The sequence below is a fragment of the Leuresthes tenuis genome, unplaced genomic scaffold, assembly GCF_036924035.1.
Source record: "Leuresthes tenuis unplaced genomic scaffold, fLeuTen1.0.hap1 SCAF_23, whole genome shotgun sequence".
Taxonomy (NCBI): Eukaryota; Metazoa; Chordata; class Actinopteri; order Atheriniformes; family Atherinopsidae; genus Leuresthes; species Leuresthes tenuis.
The window spans coordinates 8,469,017-8,496,992 of NW_027325377.1; the positions used below are offsets into that span (position 1 = coordinate 8,469,017).

General features: G+C 39.6%; 1 protein-coding gene and 1 pseudogene across 2 annotated transcripts in view; one reads left to right on the plus strand and one right to left on the minus strand.

Annotated features, from left to right (window-relative positions):
• The first annotated feature begins 2,452 nt into the window (after nucleotides 1–2,452).
• Nucleotides 2,453–2,571, plus strand: LOC140283272 (5S ribosomal RNA; annotated as a pseudogene).
• Nucleotides 2,572–14,444: 11,873 nt separating this feature from the next.
• braf (B-Raf proto-oncogene, serine/threonine kinase) overlaps nucleotides 14,445–27,976 on the minus strand; it is a 34,787-nt gene continuing 21,255 nt past the window's right edge. For both annotated transcript variants that reach the window (XM_072377179.1, XM_072377178.1), the window contains 10 exons: nucleotides 27,193–27,329; nucleotides 26,997–27,114; nucleotides 26,184–26,268; nucleotides 25,888–26,064; nucleotides 25,761–25,807; nucleotides 25,472–25,590; nucleotides 25,098–25,229; nucleotides 24,183–24,317; nucleotides 23,447–23,600; nucleotides 14,445–20,130 (listed from right to left, as the gene is read on the minus strand). In XM_072377179.1, coding sequence (XP_072233280.1) covers nucleotides 20,108–20,130; nucleotides 23,447–23,600; nucleotides 24,183–24,317; nucleotides 25,098–25,229; nucleotides 25,472–25,590; nucleotides 25,761–25,807; nucleotides 25,888–26,064; nucleotides 26,184–26,268; nucleotides 26,997–27,114; nucleotides 27,193–27,329 — 1,127 coding nt within the window. In that variant the 3' untranslated portion in view covers nucleotides 14,445–20,107. The remainder of the gene's footprint in view (nucleotides 20,131–23,446; nucleotides 23,601–24,182; nucleotides 24,318–25,097; nucleotides 25,230–25,471; nucleotides 25,591–25,760; nucleotides 25,808–25,887; nucleotides 26,065–26,183; nucleotides 26,269–26,996; nucleotides 27,115–27,192; nucleotides 27,330–27,976) is intronic.

Below are 27,976 nucleotides of genomic sequence, written 5' to 3' on the forward strand. Positions count from 1 at the left end.
GTGATTTCTATTTGTCACATACACCCCTACACATACACACACGCATTAGATCAACATATTAACATATAGATTAACATACAACCTTTGTATATATAGTCTTGAACTGAATGAAAAGAGAGCTAATGTTAGAAAAAGAAAGCTGATGTAATTGAATGAAGGTCAGAGTTAGAGCTTGTTTAGGCTAACGTGTGTTTGGGGTTTGTGTGCGAGTGGAAAGGAGTTCTTCAGAGACAGAGTGCAGAAGTCAAAAGAAGGTGAAAGATGGGTTCTGAATCAATTTAAAAGAAAGTCTGTAAATAATATGAAGGTAAGTGTTAGTTGTTTCTTTCAAGTAGGTCAGAAAAAGTTCACTGCTGAAGTTCAGAGGTTAAAGAAGAATTTTGTACGTAAAAAATTACAGAGCTGTGTTGCTAAAATTATGGAATAGGATGTTGTTACAGTGATGATCTGTGAGTTTTTGACACTCTATTTTGTTTTTCCTGATTTCTTTGAACATCTGTTAAGCTTTACTGAGGTTTTTCTGGGTTGCTGTGTGATCTGTTTTTGTTAATTTATATTCTGTTTTTAACAGGCGAGTTAGGCCATTTTATTAGGGTGTGGTTCAGTTGTTGTCTTTTGCCTGGTAGATTACAGATTGGGAGGAGTTATATAAGACCCTGTGAGGCAGGCTTAGTGGTGTGTCCATATTTAATTGGTCAGAATTTGTAGAGCTGTGATGTGGATGGTTGTCTCCTTTAGATTGGTAAAAGGTTGTTGTGCATAGATCCCATTGGAAGCATTTGGGTAGGGCAAAAGTTAGGGCAACACTTTTAGCTTGAGTCACATTAAAATCACTTGAGCATTAACCTAGCTCTCAACTAGCAATTAACATTAGCAATAAGCTAGCAATTATTAGCATTATCAAAGCTAATATCAGCCTAGCTCTCAACTAGCAATAAGCTAGCAATTATTAGCATTAGCAATAAAGCTAATATTAACCTAGCTCCCAACTAGCAATAACAATAGCAACAAGCTAAATTAGCCTAGCATTAAATTAGCATTGACTTTAGCCTAGCCTAGAGCATAGGCCTCCTAAACTGACATAGTTTAACATCAACATTATCACCAGCAGTAGCCTAGGCTAGCCATAAACATAATTGGCAGTATCTAAATGAGCCTAGCCTAGTATCGAGCTAGCATTAGTGTGAGCTTTAGCATCACCTTATTGATAAAAAAAAGGAGTAAGAAACTAGGTGAAGCAATTAATTTAACACCAATACAAATCATTTGTGCAAAGCACCCAGAACATTTAAGAGATATTCCAAAAATATCTCAAAAATGGGAAAAACAAACAAAAAGATGACCCTCGCCATGGCCAAAAGAAGGCGGTTTTGATGTGGATGCCTGTGAAGATATGGAATGGAGAATAAGAGATTATAAACCAAGAGATAAAGCAAAAAGAGACAGAAAAAGAGAGAGCTTGAATTAAAAGTTTTAAACTTGTTTAAAAGTGAAGGTCTTTGACACAGAAGAAATTAAAGAGAGGGTGTAGCAGAACTGAGGAGGCAACAGGTAGAAGTGGATAAAATCAATCAGCATGGCTCTGCAGGACTTCAAGGAGATTTTGAAATAGCAGATCACAAGACACCGCATGAACATCCTGAGGCACTTAGCAGCTTCATCAAGCAGACATGAACATCCTGGCACCCCAGTAGCCACATCAACTAAACATAATGACCCAGGATGTTCTGAGCCAGAGGCTTTCCTTGATTTAAATCAAATTGCAGAGAGACAACCTCATATTATCAAAAATCACCAGGCACCCCTCGAACATCCTAGGATTCCTGAAGCTTCATCAAGGAAACATAATAAACATGGATGTTCTGGACCAGTGGTTGTCTTTGGCCCAAGTCAGACAGTAACAGGACATCCTCCAGATTACCAAAAATCACAAAATCAAGATCGTACCATTACTCCCCCTGTAGGCAAAACTTTATTACAAGACATGGTTCCTAAATATTGTAGTACAGGCAGAAAGTTTTAGACTGCTACGCAGGACTTAACGATATGCTGGGAGGAGAATCATACTGGTCAGAGCTTGAGTATTCTACTGTTGATTTACAGCGAGAAATAAACCAAACAGAGATGCAAGATCTGAAACAGAAAAGAGTAAGTTCCCATGGCGGCGCAGGTAACTTAGGAAAAGCACAGGCAGAAATTACGAAAGATGGCAATCAGAATAAAATCAACCCTGGCCCAATGATCACTCTGCCTGAAGATGGCAGCACCAGCAAACATGAAGTTTATGATGTGAGATACAGACTCGATTTTTTCCAACCAGACAGATATACCGATCCAGGTCAGTCTCGAATTTTGATAAAAGGGACCCAAGGACATTATGTGCCATGGCAGACACTTGACATCGTAGGGCTGGCCGCTAGATTGCCTGATGTTCATGAAGGTGCAAGTAAGTGTATACAGCCACACCACCCTGAACATGCTTGACCTTGCCTGATCTCAGCAGCCAAGCAGGGCTGGGCCTGGTTAGCACTTGGATGGGACACCGCTTGGGAATACCAAGTGCTGTAAGCTCAGTTTTAGCTTCTCTTCATTGGCTCCCTGTTAAATTCAGAATAGAATTTAAGATTCTTCTTCTCACATATAAAGCTCTTAATGACCGAGCTCCATCATATCTTAAAGATCTCATTGTAAGATATTGTCCTAACAGAGCACTTCGCTACCAAACTGTAGGTTTACTTGTTGTTCCCAGAGTTTCTAAAAGTAGAATGGGAGTTATCTTCAGTTATCAGTTATCTTCAGTTATCAGGCCTTCAGTTATCAGGCCTTCAGTTATCAGGCCCCTCTCTTGTGGAATAAGCTGCCAGTAAATGTCCGGGAAACAGACACCCTTTCCACTTTTAAGATTAGGCTTAAAACTTTCCTTTTTGATAAAGCTTATAGTTAGGGATGGCTCAGGTAATCCTGAAACATCCCATAGTTAAGCTGCTATAGGCTTAGACTGCTGGGGGACCTCATCTGTCACACCTTTCCTCACTTTGCTCTCTTTTCCCCCCTGTTTAATTTCTCAATAGATTTTATGTACATGTGACATTATTGTGGTTATTAACGTATGTTTCCCTGTTCCAACAGATATCCTTTGAATGGCGTTATGGTGTTTTTCCCCCCTCTTTTCCCTCTTTTCTGTCTTCTCAAACCCCAGCTGGTCGAGGCGGATGGCCACCCTTCCTGAGTCTGGTTCTGCCAGAGGTTTCTTCCTGTTAAAAGGGAGTCGTTCCTTTCCACAGTCGCCACAGGCACGCTCAGGACGGGAGATTGGACTGAAGACCAGTTTCGGTGCAATCTGTTGGTTTCCTTAGCTAGGATATTAATTTTTTAATTGGCTCTATATGAATTAATTGGATTATGATTACAATGAATTGAATTCCAATTGGCTTGAATTGGACTATATTACTTAAGTGCCTTGAGATGACAATTATTGTAATCTGGCCCCATTAAATAAAATTGAATTCTACTTTTAGAAACTCTGGGAACAACAAGTAAACCTGCAGTTTGGGAGCGAAGTGCTCTGTTAGGAAAATACCTTACAATTAAATCTTTAAGATATGATGGAGCTCGGTCATTAAGAACTTTATATGTGAGAAGAAGAATCTTAAATTCTATTCTGAATTTAACAGGGAGTCAATGAAGAGAAGCTAAAACTGGAGAAACATGATCTCTCCTGTTAGTTCTCATCAGAACAGCCCAATAATAAGGAATTACAGTAGTCCAATCTTGAAGTAACAAATGCATGAACTAGTTTCTCTGCATCACCCTGAGACAGGATGTTCCTGATTTTAGCAATATTACGAAGGTGAAAGAAGGCAGTCCTAGAAACCAGTTTTATATGTGCGTCAAATGATAAATTCTGGTCAAAAATAACTCCAAGGTTCCTCACTGTAGAACTAGAAGCCAAGGAAATACCATCTAGAGTAACTATATAACTAGACAATTTCTCCCTGAAGCGCTCAGGTCCAAAGAGAACAACTTCAGTTTTGTCTGAATTTAAAAGCAGACAGTTCTGAGTCATCCAGGTCTTTATGTCTTTAAGACAGGCTTGTAGTCTGACCAACCTGTTGGTTTCATCTGGTTTCATAGATAAGTACAGCTGAGTATCATCAGCATAACAATGGAAATTTATGCCATGCTGTCTGATAATGTTACCTAATGGAAGCATGTATAAAGTAAAAAGAATCGGTCCAAGCACAGAACCCTGAGGAACTCCATGACTTACTCCAACGTGTGAGGAAGATTCTTCATTTACAAGAACAAACTGGAATCTATCAGATAAATATGACTTAAACCAGCCTAATGCAGTTCCTTTAATCCCAATAACATGTTCAAGTCTCTGTAACAGAAGCTATCAGAAGCTAACAGGAGATCATTGGTAACTTTCACCACTGCTGTTTCTGTGCTATGATGCACTCTGAATCCTGACTGAAACACTTCAAACAGATTATTTCTATGTAAATGATCACAAAGTTGAACTGCAACTATTTTTTCAAGAACTTTGGACAAAAAAGGGAGATTGGATATAGGTCGATAATTAGCCAACACTTCTGAATCAAGAGTAGGTTTTTTAAGTAAAGGTTTAATTACAGCAACCTTAAAAGTCTGAGGTACATATCCTATCAACAAAGACCGATTGATCAAATCCAATATGGAAGTGTCAATTAAGGGGAAAACCTCCTTGAACAGTCTGGTTGGGATTGGGTCTAACATACAAGTTGATGGTTTAGAAGAGACTATTGCTGTTGTTAGCTCAAAAAAAAGATCAGGCTATTTCTCCACCAGTGAAGTGACATTCCACGTCCCAATAGCCAGTTTAAGCAGCTAGCGATTGGACCGCCAAGTCCTCTGTCTTTGACTGCCAGCTATTCCACTTGACTCTTACAGTGCCTCCTGCAGGTGGTGGGCCCACAGGACGGTGGACCCATGTAGCTCTTTTGGGCTGTGCTTGACCGTACTACATGGAAGAAGATCAGACCACCAGATATTTGCCGACAAACCTTTACCCAAAACCTGGCTACAGGCTAAGACACGGGTCTCCCTAACCCAGGCAACGTAACTGGGCTTCATGAACTGAACATCATAAGGGTATTTGAATTGCACTTCGTCTGGCCCTCACCCAGAACCAATTTGAATTAGTAGACCATACAAGGGGTTAAGCTGCAAGCTGCCCCTAACAACAAGCAAACATACGTACATACGGTATGTAGGTAGATACTTCATTGATTCCAAAGGAAATTTGTGAGCTTGTGGGATCCCGGGGCACTCAGACCCCTCTACCATGGTAAGGTGGCGATTTATGGTAGGGAATAATCACACATTTAATAATGCATCTACAAATAAGAGTTGATTACGTTTGCAACTTTGCATCTATTTTTAACTGGTGTACAGTGTTGTTATTAAATGGGTTTTCTGGCCCATCCAGGAGGGTTCTCCAGTGAGTCATGTACCCGGATTAGGTACACCCCTCCTGTACATGCTTACAGCCGCTGATGATTGGACTGTTAGGTAGTTTAAGGTATATGAAACTAGGAATAGTCACACACGTAGATTACAGGGTAGATTTAATGTTGAAAAGCTTGAATTGAAAGACATGTAATCAAGTTCAAGCTGGTCTCTTTATTTTCCTTATTCTTTTTAATAGTTGATATATAGATAATGACTCAAAAAAACTACACAGAATTTCTGAACCCTGTGGAGCAGTATGGTTTTTAATTAGTAATATTTAATTAGTAATTCGATATGGAAACAGAACTTCAAGTGACAACTTCCCTGATGTATGAATCAGCTCTTACAACATCACTGATTTTGTCTTAGGCACATGCACATCACATCACAAATTCATGTCTATCGGTTGTAGTTTAAATCCTGATAGGGTTATTTAAGTGGAGGAATTGTAGCAGGGTTGAAATGTTTTTGCAGTAGCTTTTATTTTTGGTAAAAGTTCTTTATGTTAATAAGTAGGTTAGTTTGGGGCATGCCTTTGATAGTTATTTTTTACTGCAATACAACCTTTTAGACAATTTTAGAGACACCAATTAACCTAACATGCATGTTTTTGGACAGTGGGAGGAAGCCAGAGTACCCGGAGAGAGCCCACGCATACATGGGGAGAACATGCAAACATGCAAAAGGACTAGCCCCAGCTAGGAGTTGAACCTGGAACCCTCTTGCTGTGAGGCAACAGTGCTAACCACCTGTACCAAACTCCTATTCCCTAAATTTTTCTTCTGCAACTACACAAGTCGTGTTCTGCTTGGCCTGTCAGCGTGATCTTCCTTTGAGGGCACATAAGTTTGTCCCGCTCTGCTGGATACATTTTGATGAATTCCTTCACTTCAGGTGTCTACAAATGGATTCAAGGGTTGCTGCCATAACTAGTACAATTTATCTTAAGGCGACAACTCCAAACTGTTTCATCAGCAGTGGTATCCTGGATATCAGCCTAATCTGATTCAATGTCACCAAATGTATGTGATTAAGTGATTATCAGCAAGTATGACCAACTTTGTTTGGCAGTTTACTGGTCTGGTGTATTAACCCGATGCAAAGGAGGAAAGACAACAGAAAGGTATTCTAGAAGCAATAGTTGTTGTCTATCAATCTGGGAAAGGCTAGAGGCCCATTTCTAAACAACATTCCAACAATCCACTGTAAAAAAAAAAAAATCACAGGTGAAAAAGATTCAAGACAGTTACCAATCTACCTAAGAGTAGAAGTCCACACAGCTCCACATTTGGTAAAAACCAAGCACTTCGTACCAATTATGAAGCACAGTCGTGAAGTGGTGATAATTGTTTTTTGTTTCGCAGTCACATGACCTGGAAATCTTGCAGTCATTAGATCAATCATGATCCCTATACAACAAAGCACTCTACAGTGAAATGTGAGACCATTTGTTCAACGGTTAAAGCGCAGTTGAAATTGCATCATACAACAAGATAATGCTCCCAATCACAGCAACAAATCTACAACATAATGGTTGAAAAAGTAAAGAACTGAGAAATTGCAATGTTCCAATCAAAGTCCAGACCTCAATCAAATTAAGGCGGAAACAACATTGTAAAGAACAGGGACCCAAAATCTTCCACAATGATGTGAAAGACTGAGAACATCATACAAAAAACAATTTCTTCATTTAACTGCTGCAATCAATATCAAGTTGTGGTGGTGTACTTAGTTTATTTCACATTGCTCCATCAATTTGGCTTAGTTTTTGTGGGAAAAAAATATGATATCGATATGTTTTATGTCATGAGTTGTTGTCTATAGGAGCTTGCATTTCCCTAATTTTAAAGGCTCCTAAGAACCTGATGATTTTTTCATTATGTCCCCTGAAACCTCAGAAATGAAAGAGGATGTACTCTCTTTCTCCCGTTTGTACTCAAGACTATTTTCACATTTTTGACCAGATTTAACCATCAACTCGTCTGACCAATCTTCAACATGCAGTTTAAGCTGTCGTGCAGATGAATCTCTGTCTCATCATTATCATTAATGTTGCATTACAAGTAGCTCCTGGTGATTTGCTTTTCTCTCCCATTTGTTGAAGTAAACTGGTTTGTCTTCACGCATTCTCTCTCATAATACTTTTATGATCTTGCATGCTGGAAACAATTCCTAGACCTCAACTCGACTGTAAACTGTGATGGAACCTTAAGAGAATTATATGGTTCCTTCAGCAATGTGTGAGACATTACATCCAGGATACGATTACTTCAAGTTAAATCAAGTTGCTGATAAAGATGGTTCTACATACTATAGAATCACAGGGCTTAATATGTCATGTGCTTTTAAGTCATGTGAGATTGTGTTCGCCTAATCTTAAGATCTGGTTAAAACCAATTTTTTTTAAAAATCCTGTGTTCAGAAGCATTTGCTTTCTCTTTAACTACCTTTAAACTTTTGTGTAGAAAGATGGATATAAAAAACTCACACATTCAGTTTTCTTTTTTTTTTTTTTACTTTATTTCAAGGTGTGGATTCTTTCTGAAAGAAAAATTTGCTTCAACAGTTAAAGGCATTTTTTTTGTAATACCTCACCCTTCAGAGTGTTCCTTGAGGAGGCCATCTTGGACTTTTGTTCTAAAAGGAAGGCCGTCTCATCAGCAGCTCTTTTATAGGCAGTCATTGTGTGTGTTCTCAGCTTCAGCTGGATAATGAGTGTGATTAAAAGAAGATGTAATAAGTGCTGAGAAAGATAAAAATGAGTAGTTCTGAAAGTTGTTTAATTTGTGGATGTATGAGCTGAGGAAATGGAGTTGGAAATGTATCAATGTAATGTATTTGCCAATAATTTAGTCAATTAATTTGTCTAGAGGGTTAACCTGATTGGCCAGTTTTAACTCAGAAGTTGGAGTCCCGTGCTATATATATGTGTACTGCCAATACAATAACAATATGGTTGGCCTGCTTGGAGGGAGCACAGCTCTATGTTGTAAGGATTAATGTGCAGAATGTCTTTCTCCACACTATATTTTCATTTTCGTGGATGTTTGAAAATAAATGGCATCTTGTTTCTCGGCTCATTCAAGCCAGTGTGATGCCTTGTTCTTTCCATGCCTACATGTCATCTTGCCACATCCTGATACAGAAAACCATATAACTGGAAGAGAGTGGACTCCTTTTCAAAAGACTGTATATCATAATAATGGTATTTCTGCCTACTTCCCGCTAAAAAACTACAAAACTCACCATGGACAATAACTTTGCTTTGACTTGGACCAAATACATGTGTCAGTCAGAGAAAAAGTTGGTTCATATGCTGTGTTTACAGTTGTGTGCTGCTGCCAATGGATGAGAGTGCAAGAAACTGGTAATCTAATGTAACACTGAATGTTATTAATATAAAGTTAATTGTCTCAATTTATGTCTGGTGTGAAAAAATAACACTAAGAGGACAGTGTACTGCCCCATATTGTTTTCCACACGATGAGCGACAACAACTAATAGAAGCTTAAAAGGAAGAAAAGATGTGTAAACCAAGAAAACATGGTCATTGACATGAAAGATGTGTAACAAATGTGTAACATCAATGGTATTCTAAAGGCAAATATGAAGAATGATTTACATTACTGTTTTTGTTGCTGTAGAATCCCATGACCATGTGTATTCCTCACTGTAAATGTATAATTTTATAGTTACAGAAGGCCTTGAGGTCTTGTTTCATTGTCTTCTGTGTGTATTTTCTCACAGCATAGTAGCCAATTTTTGCCTTACTCTTTCAGCTGTAACCCTAGCAATGCTAAAAGCCCCTGGGACCAATTAAAATGGGTACATTAAATCATTTAAGCCATTACGAGGGGCTTACTTGTAAATGTACAAATTTATTTTCCATGAAGTTAATACATTTTTAATATAATTACTAATCTTAGGTCAACAAGTACAACTGGCTTAACCAGCCTATGCAATTCCCTTTGATGAAATGTGTCTTATAAGAGAGTTTCTCACTGTTTATGTGGATTATCTTTTTTTCCAGCTTAGCACTGGGCTGTATACACATACACACACATACATGTATTAAAATATTTTAGATGTTTCACCACCTCAATTAACCTGACCGTAGTTCATGGGTCATTAACAGGCTCGTGCAGAACTTGAGGGAAAGCTGCTGAAGGGAGCCATTTTTATCATAATCAGTAGAGGTCTGCTTTCCTTACTTTAAGCCTTTCCGCCGCTTGCTAGTTACCTCCCTGGAGTGTGCGTCTGTCTGTTACTCTCACCTGCCTGCCTCTCATGCCTGTCTATCCCACCAGTCAGACTTCTGGATTTCACCTACTACTACCCGATTCAGTACTTCTTTGAGTAAAGCTACTAAAAGGTTCCAACACTTCTGGTCCCAGTCATTTACGCACCATGACATAACTGATGACATTTTTATTATCTACTGTAATATCTAAGATAACTTTAAATAGCATTAAAGAATGGGGGAACTTAGTTTCAGTAACCTGTTTTTATTTGTTTAGTATTTGAGTGTGTTGCGCATAAAAGTTCTTTTTTATAGATGTAGATTATTGGTGCAGACTATAGTGACTGAGATGGTAAGAAATCAGATACAACCATGAACCCAGATGATCAGAAACCTTGATCCTGTTGTAATCACATACAGCAACAGCATATTGAATAACAAGATTTCTCTGTAACTCACAAAAGCACTATATGTTACTTTATTGTTATCCTGATGGTGTGTTTTTGAAGAAGTATAGTGTGTAGAAAAAGGTGAAAGTGATGAAACGAGTACATTCATATGTGGCTCTTCTTTCAATAGTATCCAATCCAATGCATTTTATTTATAAAGCACAGTTTAAATAAACACAAAGGTTTCCAAAGTGCTGTGCAGTAAAATAAACACAATAAAAGATGATGAATATATCGACTGTCCACCTCAGATGAAATATCTGTACGCATAAAATCAACAACCTTTGTGGTGTTAAAAGCCAAAGAAAAGAGGTAGAATCAGCAGAGGAAGAAAGCAGAGGAGCAAGTCCACCGCTGACGGAGACTTTTTCGCTGGCTCTCCACCTTTAATGAGATTAAGATTCACTGCACTTCCTCCTTTCACCTCTCTTAACCAGCTATCAGCAGAAGACAGCAGATGAATAGCTAGCAGCTCAAAAGTGACCAGCACAGTTCAGTTCCAAAAAAGATGCATAACGCACTCTGTCAATCTTCTTGATCAATGGAGCTTCCTGCCCCAACAGAATGGAGATCCTTACTGAATAGCAGCCATTTTGAGAATCAATACAACCTTGAACAGTGAACAGGGAAAGTTCATTAAGCATGCAGAGACATGTCACAATGAAGACATCTGAAAACAAATGCCGGTATTGATTTCTTGGAGGAAGAGATGAGTCTGAGAGCTCCCTGTGGGTTACTTGTGTGTACATAACATTTCAGTTGAGCTGTGTATAGCAGGCTGCTGAACAAGTGTACAACAGTTAATACAATTCCTGGATAAAGGCAACACCATGCAGAAATTAAAGCTAGTAGATCTGGTAAGTTGAATTCACTACATAACTGTCTAAAAATGTGTCACAACTCAAATGAAAACTGAGATAACTGTGATTGGTTTCCCAGCATATAACAAAACAAACCCTGGCTGGCTTCCTGTGAGAAAACTAACAACCTTTTGAAAAGGAACTGAGTTTTGAGCAGCATATCGCTTTTTAAATAAAATGAGTATTCTATCTTTTCAAGATGCAGAAATCATTTCAAACGATCTCATATTCTCACACCGTATTGCGAGCTCTGTCACGATCATGCTTGGCTGTGTTGTTGCTTTGGTTTCGGAGTCTTAGGTAGGGCTGGGCAGGTTTCCTGGGAGCCCGGGGCGGAGTCTGGATTGTTCCTGCTGTCACTCCTGCTTCTCATCTGCCCTTATCAGGACACCTTTTTAGGAGCTGCAGGAGCAACCAGTATCTGCCAGATTGTCTCACCATCATAGTGGTAATTAGGCTGACTCCAGTGGTTTTTGTCTTTGCAAGTTTTTTCAAGTATTTACCTTGCCTTTGTCTCCTAATTTCCCTCATCCACTCTCCGTGCGCTGGTTTTCTCATGCCAGTATCTACATCCATGGTTGGCTTCCTCTCATCAGCCTGTTCCACTTACCTGCCTGTTTACACCAATCTGGAAATCCCTCTAACTTTCTCCCCCCTCCCACAGAGTTACTCCCGGATTCAGCTCTCGATCCTTCACAAACTCCTCTTACACATAAATACTAATTACTCTGATTCCTCTCGAGTTCTGTGCCTGCACTTGAGTCTGTTTGTTTGGCGCGACAGACTCTTCACTTGTCAACTAAAAATCTATTTATTGTCTTCTGATTGTATTGAATTCAGATGCCAGACTAAAGAAGAGCTAAGAGAAGTGAGAACATCACAGCTATTTAAACCTCCCTGTATGTTTAGAAGTAATGTCACAATCTTACTGTTTTAAGGCTATCCATTTCCTCTTAGACTCTCATTTAACTGTTTTAGACCGAGAGTTTTTTTTGTGTTCCAAAAGGTACTGTTGGCAACTAAAAGGTGACTGAACATCAAAGCCCCCAAAAAGGAAGAATATATTATAGCATTTTTCTATCCGAGAGCCTATTTTGATTTTACTTGACTTCTGACTGCATATTTTATGGATCCCTGCTCCACTAAATAATGGCATCTTTGATTGTATTTAAGTTGTCTTAGTGACTTCTATAATATATATATATATTTATTTTTTATTTTTTTGTGTGTGCGCTTTAACATATTCTTTAGGGTTTTTCATTTATTAATTTTTTTTTAGCAAAGCCTGTGGTGCAAACCTTATAGTTTCTAGAATGTTCATTAATTTTGAATTTCCCCGACTAGGGGATGAATAAAGTATTTTTCTATTCTAATAATACTTCTCTTTAAGAGTAATAAGTAGTTTTAAAAGCATTTTTTTAAACTACTTTTTGCTTGATTTGAAGATTGTTTTGATGCACTCTAAGGTTATGTTCACTTTTTACATTCTTTCTAAAGTTAATTTAAGCTTGTATGTTTTTTTACAAAAATCTCTCAAGAGCTCTAATGTCACACCAAATGAGTTGCATGTGAATATCAATGTATATGTGGTCTGAAAATTATAATACCTTGGAGTCATTTAGTCGCTTTGGATAAAAGCGTCTGCTAAATACATAAACATAAACAACATAAATACATAAACATTTAACTTCTGATTTATCGTTAAGGGAATTAATACAAATCCAATGAAGTCTGTGTTACTAATAAGGATAAAAAAATTCACTAATATAGTATTCCCCCAGTTAGTTGTTTAGAAAAGTCTCATTATCATTTATATAGTCCTGAACTGGAAGTTCTTATTGAAATACCTATGAAATGGGACTAATTATCAAATTGACTCATTCATTCTTTAGTAATAAAGCAATTTTATGTGCCTCTTATTGCAGACTTGTGTTGTGTTAAAATTGTAATGATAATTATCTTTACTGTAACTGTATTTTTGTTTTTCCATTCCCAGATACAGAAAAACTTTTGCCATTGCAAAACATGACCTTATTCTTCTTTTATTATTTTTTGCCGTTAAAACTTGCATGCTAGGGTTGTTGTCTTGCGCCATCTCCCACTTTTGAGAGTTGCTGTTGCTTCATCGGTGAAGTTCCTCTGGTCTAGATGCAGCAAAAAAAAAAGGTCCAAACCATAGAAATACCTTATGAAACAAAGCAACAAAAAAAGGTCATGTTCCACCACCTGGATCTCTTACGACCCTGCAGCCCGAATCATATCTTGTATAGTATAGACAGGACTTAACGCACTCCTGCTCTGCTACTATAAATAAAAAAAAGTCTACCTACACAGTAATTTACTACACAGTTGATTTGTCAATCAAATAACATTGGTAAATTAATTAAAAAAGTCTACACAATTAAATGGCTTTAAAAAAAACAACTCAGACACATTTCATCAAAAGAAGTCAAACAAAACAAACCTTTTTTTTACCAAGTGATACGCTCTACGACATCACCAGTACCTTTAAAGCCAAAAAGTTCCAGAATGGCCCCTTTCAAACACTAATCCTGCATGGTAGGTCTGAACTAAGAACAGACAACACTGAGTATGATCAAAGTAAAAATTTACAGAATCATGTGATAAAGCAGAGCACCAAAGCTGAAATAAGCTGTAGCGTATAAGAGACAAGCAGTGAGCAGAGATCTCAACTATCTTTTCACCCTGCCGTGCACATCATCGTCAAATTAGCCAATCTGGGACAAAACTGTAGTTGCTCAGAAGTTATCCGCTGTTCAGGCTGCATTTGCCCTTTCACTCATTCGCCAAAAAGATATCGTGGACATCGTGTAATTATTGTATACAGCACAGACAGGCTGAGAAATCACAAAATATAAGAACAAGAGAGCAACACCTTTCAAGCTCAGAGGCCCGCTTCCACATATTACCGCACACGCCTTACTTTTTTGTATTAGCTCTATTGTATTAGTTGTTTGTATATTTGCATTTCAACTTAAAGTTTTATGTTCACTCATTCTTTTTTCATTATTTTTAACTAGTCACGACTGTGTTTCCTGCTTGCAACAACACTTGCTGAGACTATCAAGTCTATGTCATTGCATTACATTGCACTGAGTGACCAGGATTTCTTTTTTTTTTTTTTTCTTTTTAGGTTAAATTTGCCATAGCCAACACCTCCCTCCCACCACGACGAAAAGATTCTGGGTTCATTTAGTCACTTTAATAGGACAATGGGATATATTATAAGATGGGTCATTGTAATTTGATAGCACTGTTTAACCATAAATGGAGCTGTAGTCAGTTTTGAGCATGTAACAGTGCTCCATGCTGCCTCCATGTGGAATACAACAGAACATGCTACAAACACATCAACATACAAATGACACATTAACCAATCAGGTTTTCATGCACTTCTTTAATATATCAGTTTTTCATATTCACAACAAATACATTAAGCTTTCTCCTTATGATACAGCCTTAAATATTTTTACACTAAACCGTTTCTCTCATCAAAATGCTTTGTACTCTCCTTTATTTTGAGCATTTTGTAATTTGTTACATTTGTAGTCTCCATGCCTCCTAGCAAACTGACAGTATTTCCTTTGTACAACTATTTACAAGTGAAAAAAAAGTTTTACACGATAGTTCTCAGTTGAAAGGAATTGTTGGGTTTAAGGTGCAGGCAAGGAGAGGGGAGGGAATGTTGAGGAGGAAAAAGGAACATGAAAGTGGAGGCAGGCTGAACAGAAAGTCTTGGATGAGGAGGAGCTGAGGAAATGTGGAGAGAACACAAGTGGATGAAGGACAGCAAAGCGTCAGTGGTGGAGCGGAGCGTTGCTCCAGTAGATTCTATTAAACGTTCGCAAATATACATCTGTGATAATATTCTCATAGAAAATAAAAAAAAAAATTCAAGGGAAAATAAATACAGCACTCTGAAAGACATTACTGTTTGCTTCCACCGTGAGGAGAAACGCTAATCCCAGTCACAGCAAACAACTGCCACTGCTATCAGCAAATAAAAGCACTATGAAGGATGTTGCCGTTGCCTGCGGACGACAGCGTGGCCTTGAAGCTGACCTGGCAAATAATAGCTCACAGTTTTAAGTCAGCTTACTCATTCGGAATTGTATCACATGGTGTTCATCAGCAGACACTCTCTTGATGCTGAAACCTGCCATCACGCGAGTATGCCTGCGTCTCTCCAAGCTGAAGTCCACATTCAAAAATAATTAGTCCAGAAGTTCTCGGAGTGCTTAAAAGATCGAAGGTTTGAAGAAATGTAAGCCCAAATTTGTGAGGTGGTGAGGAAGACCATGTGATACTCACAGCATTTCTCTGTGCAGATGGTTTGGTTATCTGTCTGCTGATGTCTATTTTCCATTTACCTCAATGCAACAGAGGTCAAAGGAGTTTAGTTGCTCAACTTACTGAACACCCTTCATCTCAAGTTTATTAAATCAGTCACAATTAGAATTATGCGTCACCAGCCTTCATTCTTGATAAACACACTTCTATAAATACCATTCTCTCATTGGGAATTATACATGTGACTGCTTGTGAAATGTGCAGATGGCCGACAGTCACTAGTGACAATTCAGTGACCATCACAAGCTCAATTCCATCCCATCACCACTGAAGTGGAATGTGCAGCGAAAAGGACCACTATTTCAGCATGACTGCGTTCGGCCGACAACCGTCAAGACGAAGCTGCTGAGCACACATAAACAGGACAAGAGGAGTTGATCTAAGCTGGAATCTGATCTAAAAAAAATGAAAATATTTTCAAGACTGTGGCAGCAAAGAGAATTCTGAGCTTAAGGGCTCCAAGGAGGTTTAAGATTATGTAAATGCAACCATACATGACATTTACTAATGGAAATGTCTTTAGTGCAGCTTTCTTTTTCCTCTACAGTTCTTGTTCCGGTCTTTTCGTGCCTTTATGAAAAATCAAGAAAATAAATAAACTGAAAGAAAGCCAGAGCTCAGACTTTAGCTGCTACTGTCAAGAATTTCAACCACGACTCATCTTCAACTATGTCCCTCATAGGTACCAGTATAAAGGGGATTTGATTCGACCGGACGACAAATCTACATTTTCATCAAATTTTTAGACATTTATGACCAAGAAGTCCCTGGCAGTTGTGAGAGGTTTTGTGAAGCTACACACAGCTACAGAACCTCCTTCATGGTGGAACGATATGTTCTATTGGTTAAAAGGCCCCTCATGTCTTTACATAACAGTTTCAACCCATTCTGAATAGAATAAGGTAGTTGAGTAAAAGTAATGGGGATATAATAAAGTACTACAAAGCAAACTCCAAAGCAAGTCCAATTTGCCTTAATCAGCAACTGGTCTTGAAGTGACCTGCTGTTGTTGGCTGCTCTATTGATGCCAGTTGCTTGTGCGAGTGCAGAAAGCAGATATCTGAACAAACTGCTTGTGCAGCAGGAAAAGCAAACCTACAACGTGACCGACACTCAGCCAGATGGACACCGGCTACGTTTACATACCAAGCAATATTTCGATTAAAGGCCCTTGCACATAAAGTCCGTATTTGGCATCTGATATTAACGCATGCTCAGATATAAATCTGTCTGATGTCAATCACCGACGTTTGTGGAACAGGTAACAATGGTTTTTTTTTCCACCAAAAAAAATGCCTCTGAAGAGCATCTGTACATGCAAACACTATTGAATGGACCCAGTTTTTTTTTTGCCCCCATCGAGGAATTAAGAAAGTCATGAATTCACAGGAATTGCTTGACGGTTTCTATTTGCCTTGTACTGCAAACATCTGCAAAAGATGATCTCATAAAAACACAACGGAAGTGTGCAGAAAACCTTTTGTTCGACAACAGGTAAAATAAAACGCATACAATCCAGACTTTATGTGCAAAGACCTTAAGACTTTATTCTGAATAAGACACTGCCTGTAAACAACTTTTTCTAATCACTGCGACCTAATGAAATCATATATCTTGTGTGAGCTATGATGGAATTAGCGATGTGGAGTATTCCAGTCTTGTGTGGAATAATTGTCACATTGGATAATCACATTCTGCTGGAAGTTTTAAAGCATATTGCGAGACTGCTGCTTTATGATACATGTCGTAAGCTTCAGCAGAGTCGGTGCAGAACAGGATGACTGGTGAAAAAAAGAAGGTACACTTTTGGAATGAAGAAAAAACCTGTGAGTGTTTTAAGGGACATGGATGAAAAGAAGAATTTAAGGGGCACAATGTTAATTAGTGACACATAAACAGGGATACGAGTGAAATGCCCTATATACAAATTAAGCAAATAACCATAACTGGAATATTGTTATCCATGTAAACGCAGCCACTGACATGTTATATAACTGAATAGGATAAGAATCTATAAATCATGACTTTGTATGAATGCTAATGCTACTGTGTAACAGCTAATGTGACCACGGGGGGGTGGGGGGTGTTTTAGATTAAATAAAAATTATAAAGTGTAGCTTTGGATCAGACGAGCTCACCAACAAACTAAGAAAGCACAACAGAATGTTAGGAACAAAAACAGTGAGGTCAGGGGTTAGAACACAGCTATTTAGCAACATTCACATTCATTTTCACATCCTTTCAGTTCTTTTTCACCACCGGCTGCTTAGAAAAAAAGTTGCTCTTTAGCTGCTAACTGCTTTTCATAAGCCGGCGCGTTAACACCGTCAGTCAGGTTTTTGGGAGGCAGCACACATGTACAGACAGTTGTGACATATGTGTGCACTCAGTCCGGAGTTCTGGAGCCATTTGAAGGAGATCTTTCAGCTCAGCTTGAAAAATTACAAATAGATCCACTCTACGGCTTAAAAAGAAAAAAAAATGGCTGTGGTAATAACAGTAAAAACAAATTGAATGTGATGTAGGGGATGGGGGGGTGTCTTCATAGATTTAAACACTGCAGGTGGGTTAAAGGAACATAAAAAGGGAATCCAAGAAACGGGCCGTGATAAGACTGTCCCAGCTCAAGGTCAGAATGTGTCACGTGCCTTCAGTCCTTGTGCTAAGTTAGGCTTCACTTGCTTCAGCACTCATTCTGTCCAAAGTTCATGATAGAAACACATGGTCGTTCATGAATATGAAGAACCACTCTGTAAGTGTTTGAGGGGACACATCAACTGTGCTCCACGTAAAAAAAAACAAAAAAAAAACATCAGGCCATTACTGTCATCACACCAGCTGAGACGGTCCTCAGAAAGCTGAGCCTTCACAGCAGAATATTCACAGTCCAGCTCCTGCAGATGATCGTCTCCTCAGTCACCTGCTCTGCGTGTCACAAATCATTCTTCACTTAAAAAAAAAAAAGGAAAGGCAAGTCGCTCATTCACTTTGATCCTTCTCTACAAAGTGCAAGTACACGAGTCACAAAGACTTAAACAAGCATCAAAAGAAAGACTGATAGTTTTCAAATAGAGCATTTTTGGAAAATAAAAACAAAAAAAATAGTTCACATAAATAATATCTGCAGGCCTGCCTGTACAGAAAAAGGCAAACAACAATGACGAGAAACTTAAAAGAACCATTAATAACACACAGTGGAATGAAAACAAACCAAAAAAAAACAATGTACATGTGTATGAAGAAAGTAAAAAGGTGGGACTGAAAGAAAATTCCAGACCTTTTCAAGACTAACAGAACTCCTCAGAGATCACTGGTCCATTCAGCAGGTAACGGTGCAGCCTATCAGCTGCAACAAGTAAGGTCCCCAATCTAAAGTGAGTGCAATATAAAGCCACAAATTCCATTAAAGAAAAATATATAATAATACTAATCAGAATGTAATAATAATAATAATCTGGGGAACAAACAAGAAAAGCTTTGTTGCCGTGTAACAACCTGGAAGCTAATAGAAGCCACGAGCACTGTACACACTCTGAGCAGTAAGGAGACGCTGGACAGCAGCTTAGACCTTAAGAAGTGATAAGAAACCTCTCCGTCACATGAAGCTCCCAACATCGATCACATTATCTGTCATCCAAATGAACAGTTCCTTTGGTTGGGAGAACATAACAGGCTCAACATTTTCCTATAGAAATCTATGGAAAGAGTGGATTTTGGGGTAGTGACATAAACTTCAAACTCTTTCAAAAGGTGGACAGTAAAAGCTCTTTAAATTATGACTGGGCAAAAAAAAAAATCTTTTCAATAAAACAGCAACTTTTGTTTCCACAAAAATAGAAGCCATTGATTTTCTACCAGAAATCTATGGGAAGAACTGCTTCACCTGTTTTCCAATGGAATATTCGAATTTTTCATAGACCAAAATGTGTTGATGTGCTGGGGAGCTGTGGTTCCTTCATTGAAAATGTCAAATTGTTGGAGGCAAAAAAAAAAGAAGGCAAGATACAGTACTTTGCAGAATTTTGGCCACAGAAAGCCCAAATAGACAAAACGAAGGCTTGTGCAGTGTGACCACGAGGAATGCTGTCCTCTAAAATGGCTACCATTTCTTCAAAAGAGGACAAAGGAATTCTGCGTCCTAGCAACTGCTGAAGAACGCAAAACAAGTGGAAAAAAAAAAAAAAAATCTATCTTTCAAGTCATCTTCCTTCAATATCATCCCCTGCTCCAGCTCATCCAGCTCCAGCTCATCTCGGGGACTGATGCCTGGCATTGCACCAACCAACGGACGGGAGGCCTCTTCTGCAGGCCCTGCTCTGCCGTTGCTCAAAGTGCAGTTCAGTGGCCTGGCTGATGATCCAGCCTCTTCATTTACCTTCATCATTTCCTTCAAGTCGACTCAGTTTCCTCCTCAAAACCCTTCTGTTAGGAATATTGTCATGTTTTGCTTTTTATAACGTTGTGTAATTAACTTTTTTCCGTCCTTTTCCCAAATCTGTTGTTGTGGCTGTTTGCGTGCTGGACAGCTTGCTGGAACGACTCCAGTGAGGGTGCCTTCTTCAGGGTGATGGAGGAAGAAAACTGCACATTCTTTGAGACTATTGTTCCAGTTTTTTTTCAGTAATGAATGAATCCACCGCAGGGACACGAGACATTTGAGAAGTGACGAGGGAAGGAGTGGTGTGAAGCTGCCATTACTTAAATGCAGAAAATTCCCCTGAAAATTGAGAAAGATACAGAGAAAATGAGTGTGGAGGCACTGCTGCGGCAGTGAACAAATATCACTTATAAGGAGTAAAAGTTGACCCAAAATGACAAGCTGAGATGTCACTTGAACAATGTAAAACCACGATAAATATGTCAGCTTGCAAAAGCTCATTTGACCAGAACAACTTCATGTAATGCAGGATTATTAGTTTGTACAGAGAAAGTGAGTAAAAAGTAGCAAGAGGATGAATCTTCAATTATTCAAATGGAAAGAGACTTCATTACAAGAAGCCATAATATTCAAACACAGACGTGCTAAACACTAGGACCCAGTAATAACATTAACAATAGCATCATTAGGGCTGGGCGATATGGGAAAAAGTCCCATCACGATATATATACATATCTTTTTTAATAAAATAGTCGATATATATCGGATCCATAACTCTTAGCATCCACTTGAACCCCTTATTTTCCACTGTGCTTATTGGTATCATGTCTTTTGCAATACAATAAGTTACTGCATTTGTAATATCACGGTGTCTCTTAGATTTTTTTATCATACGGCATGGTGCTGGGTAAAGCAGACTCTATGGTCGTCTGTTGCTGCACGGGCGTTGTTATTTAAGCAATATTAGCCGAGAGGGTGTGCTTTAACGTCATTTGAGCACGACAGTGATGCAGTCCGCAAGCCTCAGGGTACCCTCCAGGGTAATATTACGATTATACAACTAATGCCAACAAAAATAAAATGTATAATCAAAATATATCCACGTTGATGGACAGTTTGCTCTCAAATGTCAGGTTTTTTTCCGAGTGCGCGTTGCCATAGAAACACATGGAACACATTTTCATAACTGAAACACAATCAGTCACGCCAGTAGACTTCTATGTGTAATGGAACGTAGTTTACCACTGCGGCAAATAATCCGACCCTTAGTAACAACCTAGCAACAGAAAGCATTTTCTAGTCTGGGACTAGAAATGATGAGTGAACTCAGAGCTGCTCAAACGGGTGCCGCTGCTTCAGGTGATGAAAAAGACCGGTATTCCCCGTCTTTGTTGGAATGTGCTCGACATAGTTTGCAGTGCACACTACTCCGTTTCATGTCAAACTTAAAAAAAAAACAAAATACCTCCACACCAGCGAACTTTTTGGGCCCTTCTTATTAACAATGTCATCCTTTACGCCTTGGGCTGTGTCTTCTGTCGTTTCTTCGGAGGGAGCACTCATCTTCTTTTTTAATAGACAAACAAACAAGCAAGCTAGCTGCTGGCATGTAGTGTTGTTTTTGGCAGCCCGTTTTAATTTTAGTCTCAGTCTAATCTTTGTGCCAAGCTGTCATTTTAGTTTTTATAAGTTTTAGTCACGTTCATACTCTTTTTAGTCTAGTCACATTTCAGTCGACTAAAAGTCTGAGCATTTTAGTCTTATCTTAGTCAGAATTATCCGTGACTATTTTCGTCTAGTTTTAGTCAATGAAAATTGTTTTTTAGTTTCTTATTAGTAATGCAATTCTATTCAACCCTCTCAATATAGTATAACTACCAAGTAGTAGATGAAACTAAAGTTTTCTTTTAGCCAAACCCATTTCACAATTCAAACAAGGTTGTCTTATTATTATATTATTGTTACCTTATAGACTCCAGAATACATCCATTCCAGACACGGAAGACGATCTGATTTTGAATTAACATATTTATTTTACCAACCAAACATGTTAGAAGTAATGACGAACCCCGGCTGGCCGGCCATCGCTCCCTTTCTCAGTGTCAGTTGGTTGTCTGTCAGCTGCACCGCAGCTGCATATTCTAAATAATGCCGAGCGAGTAGAGAAAGTGACGTCGCCTGCGACTGCGCAGTGACACACAGGAAATAGAAATACTGCAAAATAATAAAAACAACGGCACTAAACGAGACGAAATAACGTTATAACATTTAGTCTTATCTTAGTCAACGAAAATTGACATTTTAGCTTTTTTAATTTATTTTGTAAACCACATTTAGTCTTGTTTTTATTCGTCAATATTGCATTATATATCTAAATATAGATCTGGTCACATGACCGACATTTATGTTGAGTCTTGTCTTGTTTTCGTCACGTGATAAAGGTTCGTTGACAATGATATTTAGTCATAACTTTGTTCATTGACGAAAGCAACACTGCTGGCATGGCTCTATTCCAGCCACGTGATTGGTTCAGCGCGGCACAACTCTCATTGTGATTGGCTATTCGTATTGTCTGTCAAAAGATGGACCAATGTAATATATCAAAAAGTATATCGACCATGTTTCATATCTCTATAGAGTAAAAGTTATTCCTCGATAGCTATCGTTTTATCGCCCAGCTCTACTTCAATTCCTCAAATGAAAAAACACTTCATTATGAGAAGAAACCATAATATTCAAACACAGACATGCAAAACATTCGGGCCCAGAATAATAGCATGACATATGCCAACTTCAACAAAGTCTGCCATCTATCCAGGAGCAACTGTAAGCGAAAGGTATCTGTAAGATTATACAACTGAAGTAAGGACAGTTCAGTTCAAGTCACCACACATTTGATGAGTGTAGTGCAAATCATCTTACCATCATATGAAAAGACCTGGAGTACAGGCCAGTAGATAAAAGCTTTAAATAATGTGGAGAAATTACGGTTTGTGAGATGTTGTGACTTCTAGCAGCTCGAAATGCAAACTGAAGCCACTTAAACAAAAGCCGAGTATGTAGTTTCAGTCCCTGTGTGTGCAAACTAACGTTCCCTGCAGACACACATGTGGTCCTATATTTACTATCGTTTGGGTGAGATGTGCCTACGCGTCCCATGAATGGCCGTTCAATCAGTCTACAGTGAACTGTAGAGGTGTGGATGACAGCGGTTCTCCTTAAAACAAGTGTCTATATTATTTTTCTGCTCCCCATCTTCTTAGTCTGGTATGTTGTTTCCCTGAATCTCGAGCGATCCCAGCCCAAGTGTAGAGTGTGTGGTTGCATGTATCTGGGCTGCATGCTGTCAGCTGTAGACTTGTGAGGATGATGAAATCTACACACAAACCATACAGCCAAGTGGAGATGGAAGATAACTCCCAACGGTCGCCAAACTACTAAAGGCAACGAAAGAGAAAAAGTCTGCTCTAGAACCAGTTTGGTTTGTCCACTCTGGTGTAACAAGTGGAGGCGGAAAAATATTTTCACACAATTCTGCACGAATAGAAATAGGGTTCTAAATACCCAATTTTTTCAGATAACCAGATAACACGTAATGGTACACACTGAAACGTAGACCTATAATATGTTAATGAATCCAAGGGACGGAGCTCACCATAGCCGCCGGCCTGGATGGGGGTTTTAGGTGAGGCGCAGGCGTACAAGCTGAAGTCTTCCGTCTGAAAGCCGGCTCGGTTTAGTGACGGCTCTGAGGCGCTGCGGTGGATTTTGGGTAATGAACGAGCCAGCAGCTCAATAGACGCCAAGATCTGAGGGAAAACATAGCACAGCCAAGAGTCAAGAGACAGGAGTCAGAATCTGTGTGACCATCATATACAACTAAGCACCGTCTCAAGAATCTGTGAAGATCTGAGTAACAAGTCACTGCTTTGGTTCTGCTGCTCAACTTAACTGGTAAAACTCTGAGGCCATCTGGTGGCAAAGCCAGCAAATTTACACTGGTGAAGATTTGTCAGGTAAAAAAACAACAAAAAAAAACTACTTTACACATGACTAATATGAATAAATGATATCCAACCAAACTCTCATGTACGTGACAGAAAAAGCCCCCCAGCAGAGGGAATGCATTAGAAAAACATCTGTGCAGGCGGCGGTGAGTTTCATGGACAGACGCTGAAACAACAAAGTGGAGTTCATTAGCAAGATAGTATTTCTGTGTTTAAAGTTGTGAAAACCAACTGTCAAGAGAGGCGGTACAAGTGGAGGAAATGATGAAACTGAACGTGTCATGTAACTAGTACAGGCCTGTCGCCACCTGGCAGTTACAGTAAGATAGTCATTCAGTTAATGCAGCAGATCATGTGACAAAAACATCAGCATTCATTTCTCACCTGTGGGAACAGAGGTCTCTCCTCTCTTTTCTTCTTCAGGCAGTCAGCCATCAGTCTCTTCATGGCCTTTGGACAGTTGCTGCGCACCTTGCTGAGGTCAGGTGACAGGTAACCTCGACCCACCATGAATATAATCTGAGGGAACAGAAGGTGCGAGTGACTTAAACAATAGTTTGCTTTGATAAACGGGCCGTTAATCAATGCTCAGTGGAAGACTTTTACTGTGTGAATGTTCTCTGTACATGATGCTGGAGCAGTGGAATGAGCTGTCACTAAATAATGCCCCCCCCACATTATTTACAAGGATTTTTGCTCATTTCATCAAAATAAAAAAATTAATCTGTGATTTCCTATATAATGAAGGATTGCGTTAATACACATTCACTGTACAGGGCTCCATGTAATGGGTGATGCAGCCCCCAGCAGGACACTAAACAGTGGCTGAGATGTGACAGCAGGGAATGTGGTAATAGTGCTGCTTTTCAGTAGAATTAATGTGCGTCACAATGCCATCGTGTGTAGGACTTCAAAAAAGAAAACCGTGGTGTGGATATGTGGGTGAGCATCACTTGCTGACGGCTACTCTGCCTTCCTACTTCCCAATGGGAGCATGGATGTGATCGCAAGTAAAACTTCACCACATATCACTAACTGGTCGCTGGTGCTGCTGAAGCAGAACAGGAAAAGAATGAAGAAAGAAAAGAATGATTTCACCTCAGCTGGACAACAAACTCAAAGCCTCCATATGGAGTACCTGTGATGCAAGTAGGTTATTTAGCTGTGTGCATCATTCCTGGTTTATTGTGTTCACAAGAATGTGGCCAGAGTGTAGTGGAACATTATGTTCCACAGCATAGCTCATAGTGGTGCGATATACAGATATATAGCACTAGTGCGATCATTAAGAACTCCTACCTGGTCTCTGTTGTTAATGTTGGAATAGGGCAGAGCTCCTGACATGAGCTCATAAAGCACAATGCCGAAGGCATAGACATCGGACTGGAAGCTGTAGGGATTCTTGTCCTGCAACCGGATCACCTCTGGAGCCTGAAACACACACACACACACACAGTGTCACATTCTCCCACTGACAAGAGTCATGAATCAACCAGATGAAAGCAAACATTCAGCCTGAGTCTAGTTGTTAGAATAAGTTTTATTTTCCCTATTCAATTCTGCAATTCTGATTAGAATTCTAAGGTTTTTTTTTAAACTTTATGCTAGAACAACAAGCAAGAAAACTGATTAGATGAAGATCTGAGGGTCTTGTGCACAAGATGAACACTGACCATCCAAAGTATTGAGCCAGACAGTTGTTCAAACTGGTGGGAGCCACTCCAGCGGGACTTCACTGTAGCCAGACCAAAGTCACCGATCTTCACCGTCAGATCCTCATGGAGGAAAATATCTGGGAGCAGGTGTGGTCAAGGAAACCCTCTCTACTGCAAGGTTCTTAACCGTAACTAAGTGCAGGTGTGTTAAAAGGAGGAAGCTTCTTCCCTGCTTGTCAAGATGAAGCCCATCACAAACAACAGATGATGAGTTGAGGTCAAAAAACCAACATGTTTTAAAGGATACTGTTGCTCTTCAGATCTCTGTGGATGATTGACTTGGCGTGCAGGTAACTGAGGACAAAAACAAAACTGTTAGATCGACGACACACCTGGTGAAATGGGTCTTTCTTTCTGTTTGTGGGGGAACTCACTCCATGCCCTGAGCGGTCTGCCGGGCAATGTCTATCAGCTTAATCATCTCAAACTTGGTCTCGATGATGTGCAGGTGGTGGTACAGACTGGAACCTTCACACCACTGGGTCACAATGGCCAGCTGGGGCTTGGTTGTGTAGCCCATGAACAGCAAGATGTTCACATGACGCGTTTTCCTGGTGCAAAAATACGTGATTAAACTCCAGAACGGGGCACTTTGGTGACATGATGGCAGTGAGGGTAGAGTTGTTTAATACTACATAAAGGGGGAAAAAAAGAGGAAGGCAGAAGATACCTGAGGACTCCTACTTCATTCTTGAAGGCCTGAAGCTGCTGTGGCGTGGGGGCAGTGACGTTCAGCATCTTCACTGCCACATCACCTGGAAGTAGAGGGACCACAGGTCAGGCAAATAACACGCAAAAGTCGACTAGAGGCAATTAAAAGGCAATCTGAAGTGCCCTGTGTAATTTTATCCATTCTACCAAAGTAAGTCAATCAAATGGCATTTCTGTGATAGGAGAACAACCCGCTCCACTAACTGGCTCACAGCTGCCACAAAATGTTCTAATTCTCAGTTAAACTGGGAAACTGTGGCAGCGGAATGATTTTCACTCACTCACTTACTTCAGGAACGGGACTTTTATCTAAGAAATGCAGCCTCGCCGCACCTGCCTTCTTTTGCTTGGTCAAACTCAAACTCTTGTCATGCACTTTATCTTATTTAAGTCAGTCCAAACATGTGCGACTCGGGTAAAAGCTCCTTTCCTGCACCGCCCCACTGTGTACCTTCAAACAGTGCGCTCTATTGTGGAAACAAACAGTCCAACCTGCTCCACCACGCTGATTCTTCCTTAAACACAATCAAACCAGTTTCACTTTTAACAAGCCTCACGAAAACATATGGAAATACTACATTTGTTCGGGGACTAGTTTCAGCTGATTCATCAGTAATTCAGTGCTTGTGATGAGTTTCTGGCATGACAAGAGTTTGTGATCATGGTGATGTCTGTAGAAAAGAACTCCAGCCATGAAATCCACTGCGAGTTGATGACCACTTTCATACCGACTGCTGGAACTGTTGGAAAATTAAGTGGAGTGGGATCTTACCATGCCATTTTCCCTTGTAGACAGTTCCAAAGGATCCAGAGCCTATCCTCTGACCCAGAGTTATCTGACCTTCAGGAATTTCCCAGTCATCACTGGAGTCCCTTCTGCCGAGAGTTTTCTGTGCCACAGGACAGCGAGTCAGCACAAGCACACGATAAGCAGCAGCTCAACACTCGCATCATTGACAGCGTCTCACCATCTTATTGCGGTCCTCGGACGAAGAGGAAGACTTGCGCTCCCTCTGTTGGCATGGTGACTTCTGCGGGACTTTGACATTGGTCAGTGAACCAGGCAGAGAAGCGGGAGGTGTGGCTGACAACCCAGTGGTTGAGCCTGGATGGGAAGAGAAACAGCACATGGTGAGGTCAGGCGAAAAAAAAAGAGACTATTAAAGGAAAGGTGAGAGGATTGGAGGAAAGAAACAAAGGTTCGGGCGAGGACAGGCACTGAGGCATTTCTATTTGTTGAGTGGAGTGTGTGTGTGTGTTAGGTCACATGCAAAGGAAAGATGAGGGGGTGCTTGGTTAGAACAAAGTTAGTGGTTTAACAAAAGTTAACTTCAAGTGTATCACTCTTGCATCTCGACTTCAGTCAGAATCCCAAAACATATGATGACATTTGAAGCCCCAGATTCTCACTATCACATCGGAATTTGGATCCTATCTGAAAGGTGTCAGTAATTCGTACTTAACTTTTTCTGTGAACTAACTGTTTGTCTTGAAGATCAAGTCTTGTCTAACAAAAGAGGGGAGCAGCAGTTCATGAAATGCTCCCTTGATGTCAGAGACGGGTAGGAACTGAGTGACCTAATTTTCCATTTAAGCCCCGGTTTTAAACCCTTTTTTATTACATTTTGTGAAACTCGCACGCTCAAGACCAAATAAATGTATACACAAGTGGTCAAATGTTTTCGGTTTCTTGCCTTTCTGCCCGTTTAAGCCGTTTCTATAAATGATTTTATGTTTCCAAACTGAAAACAA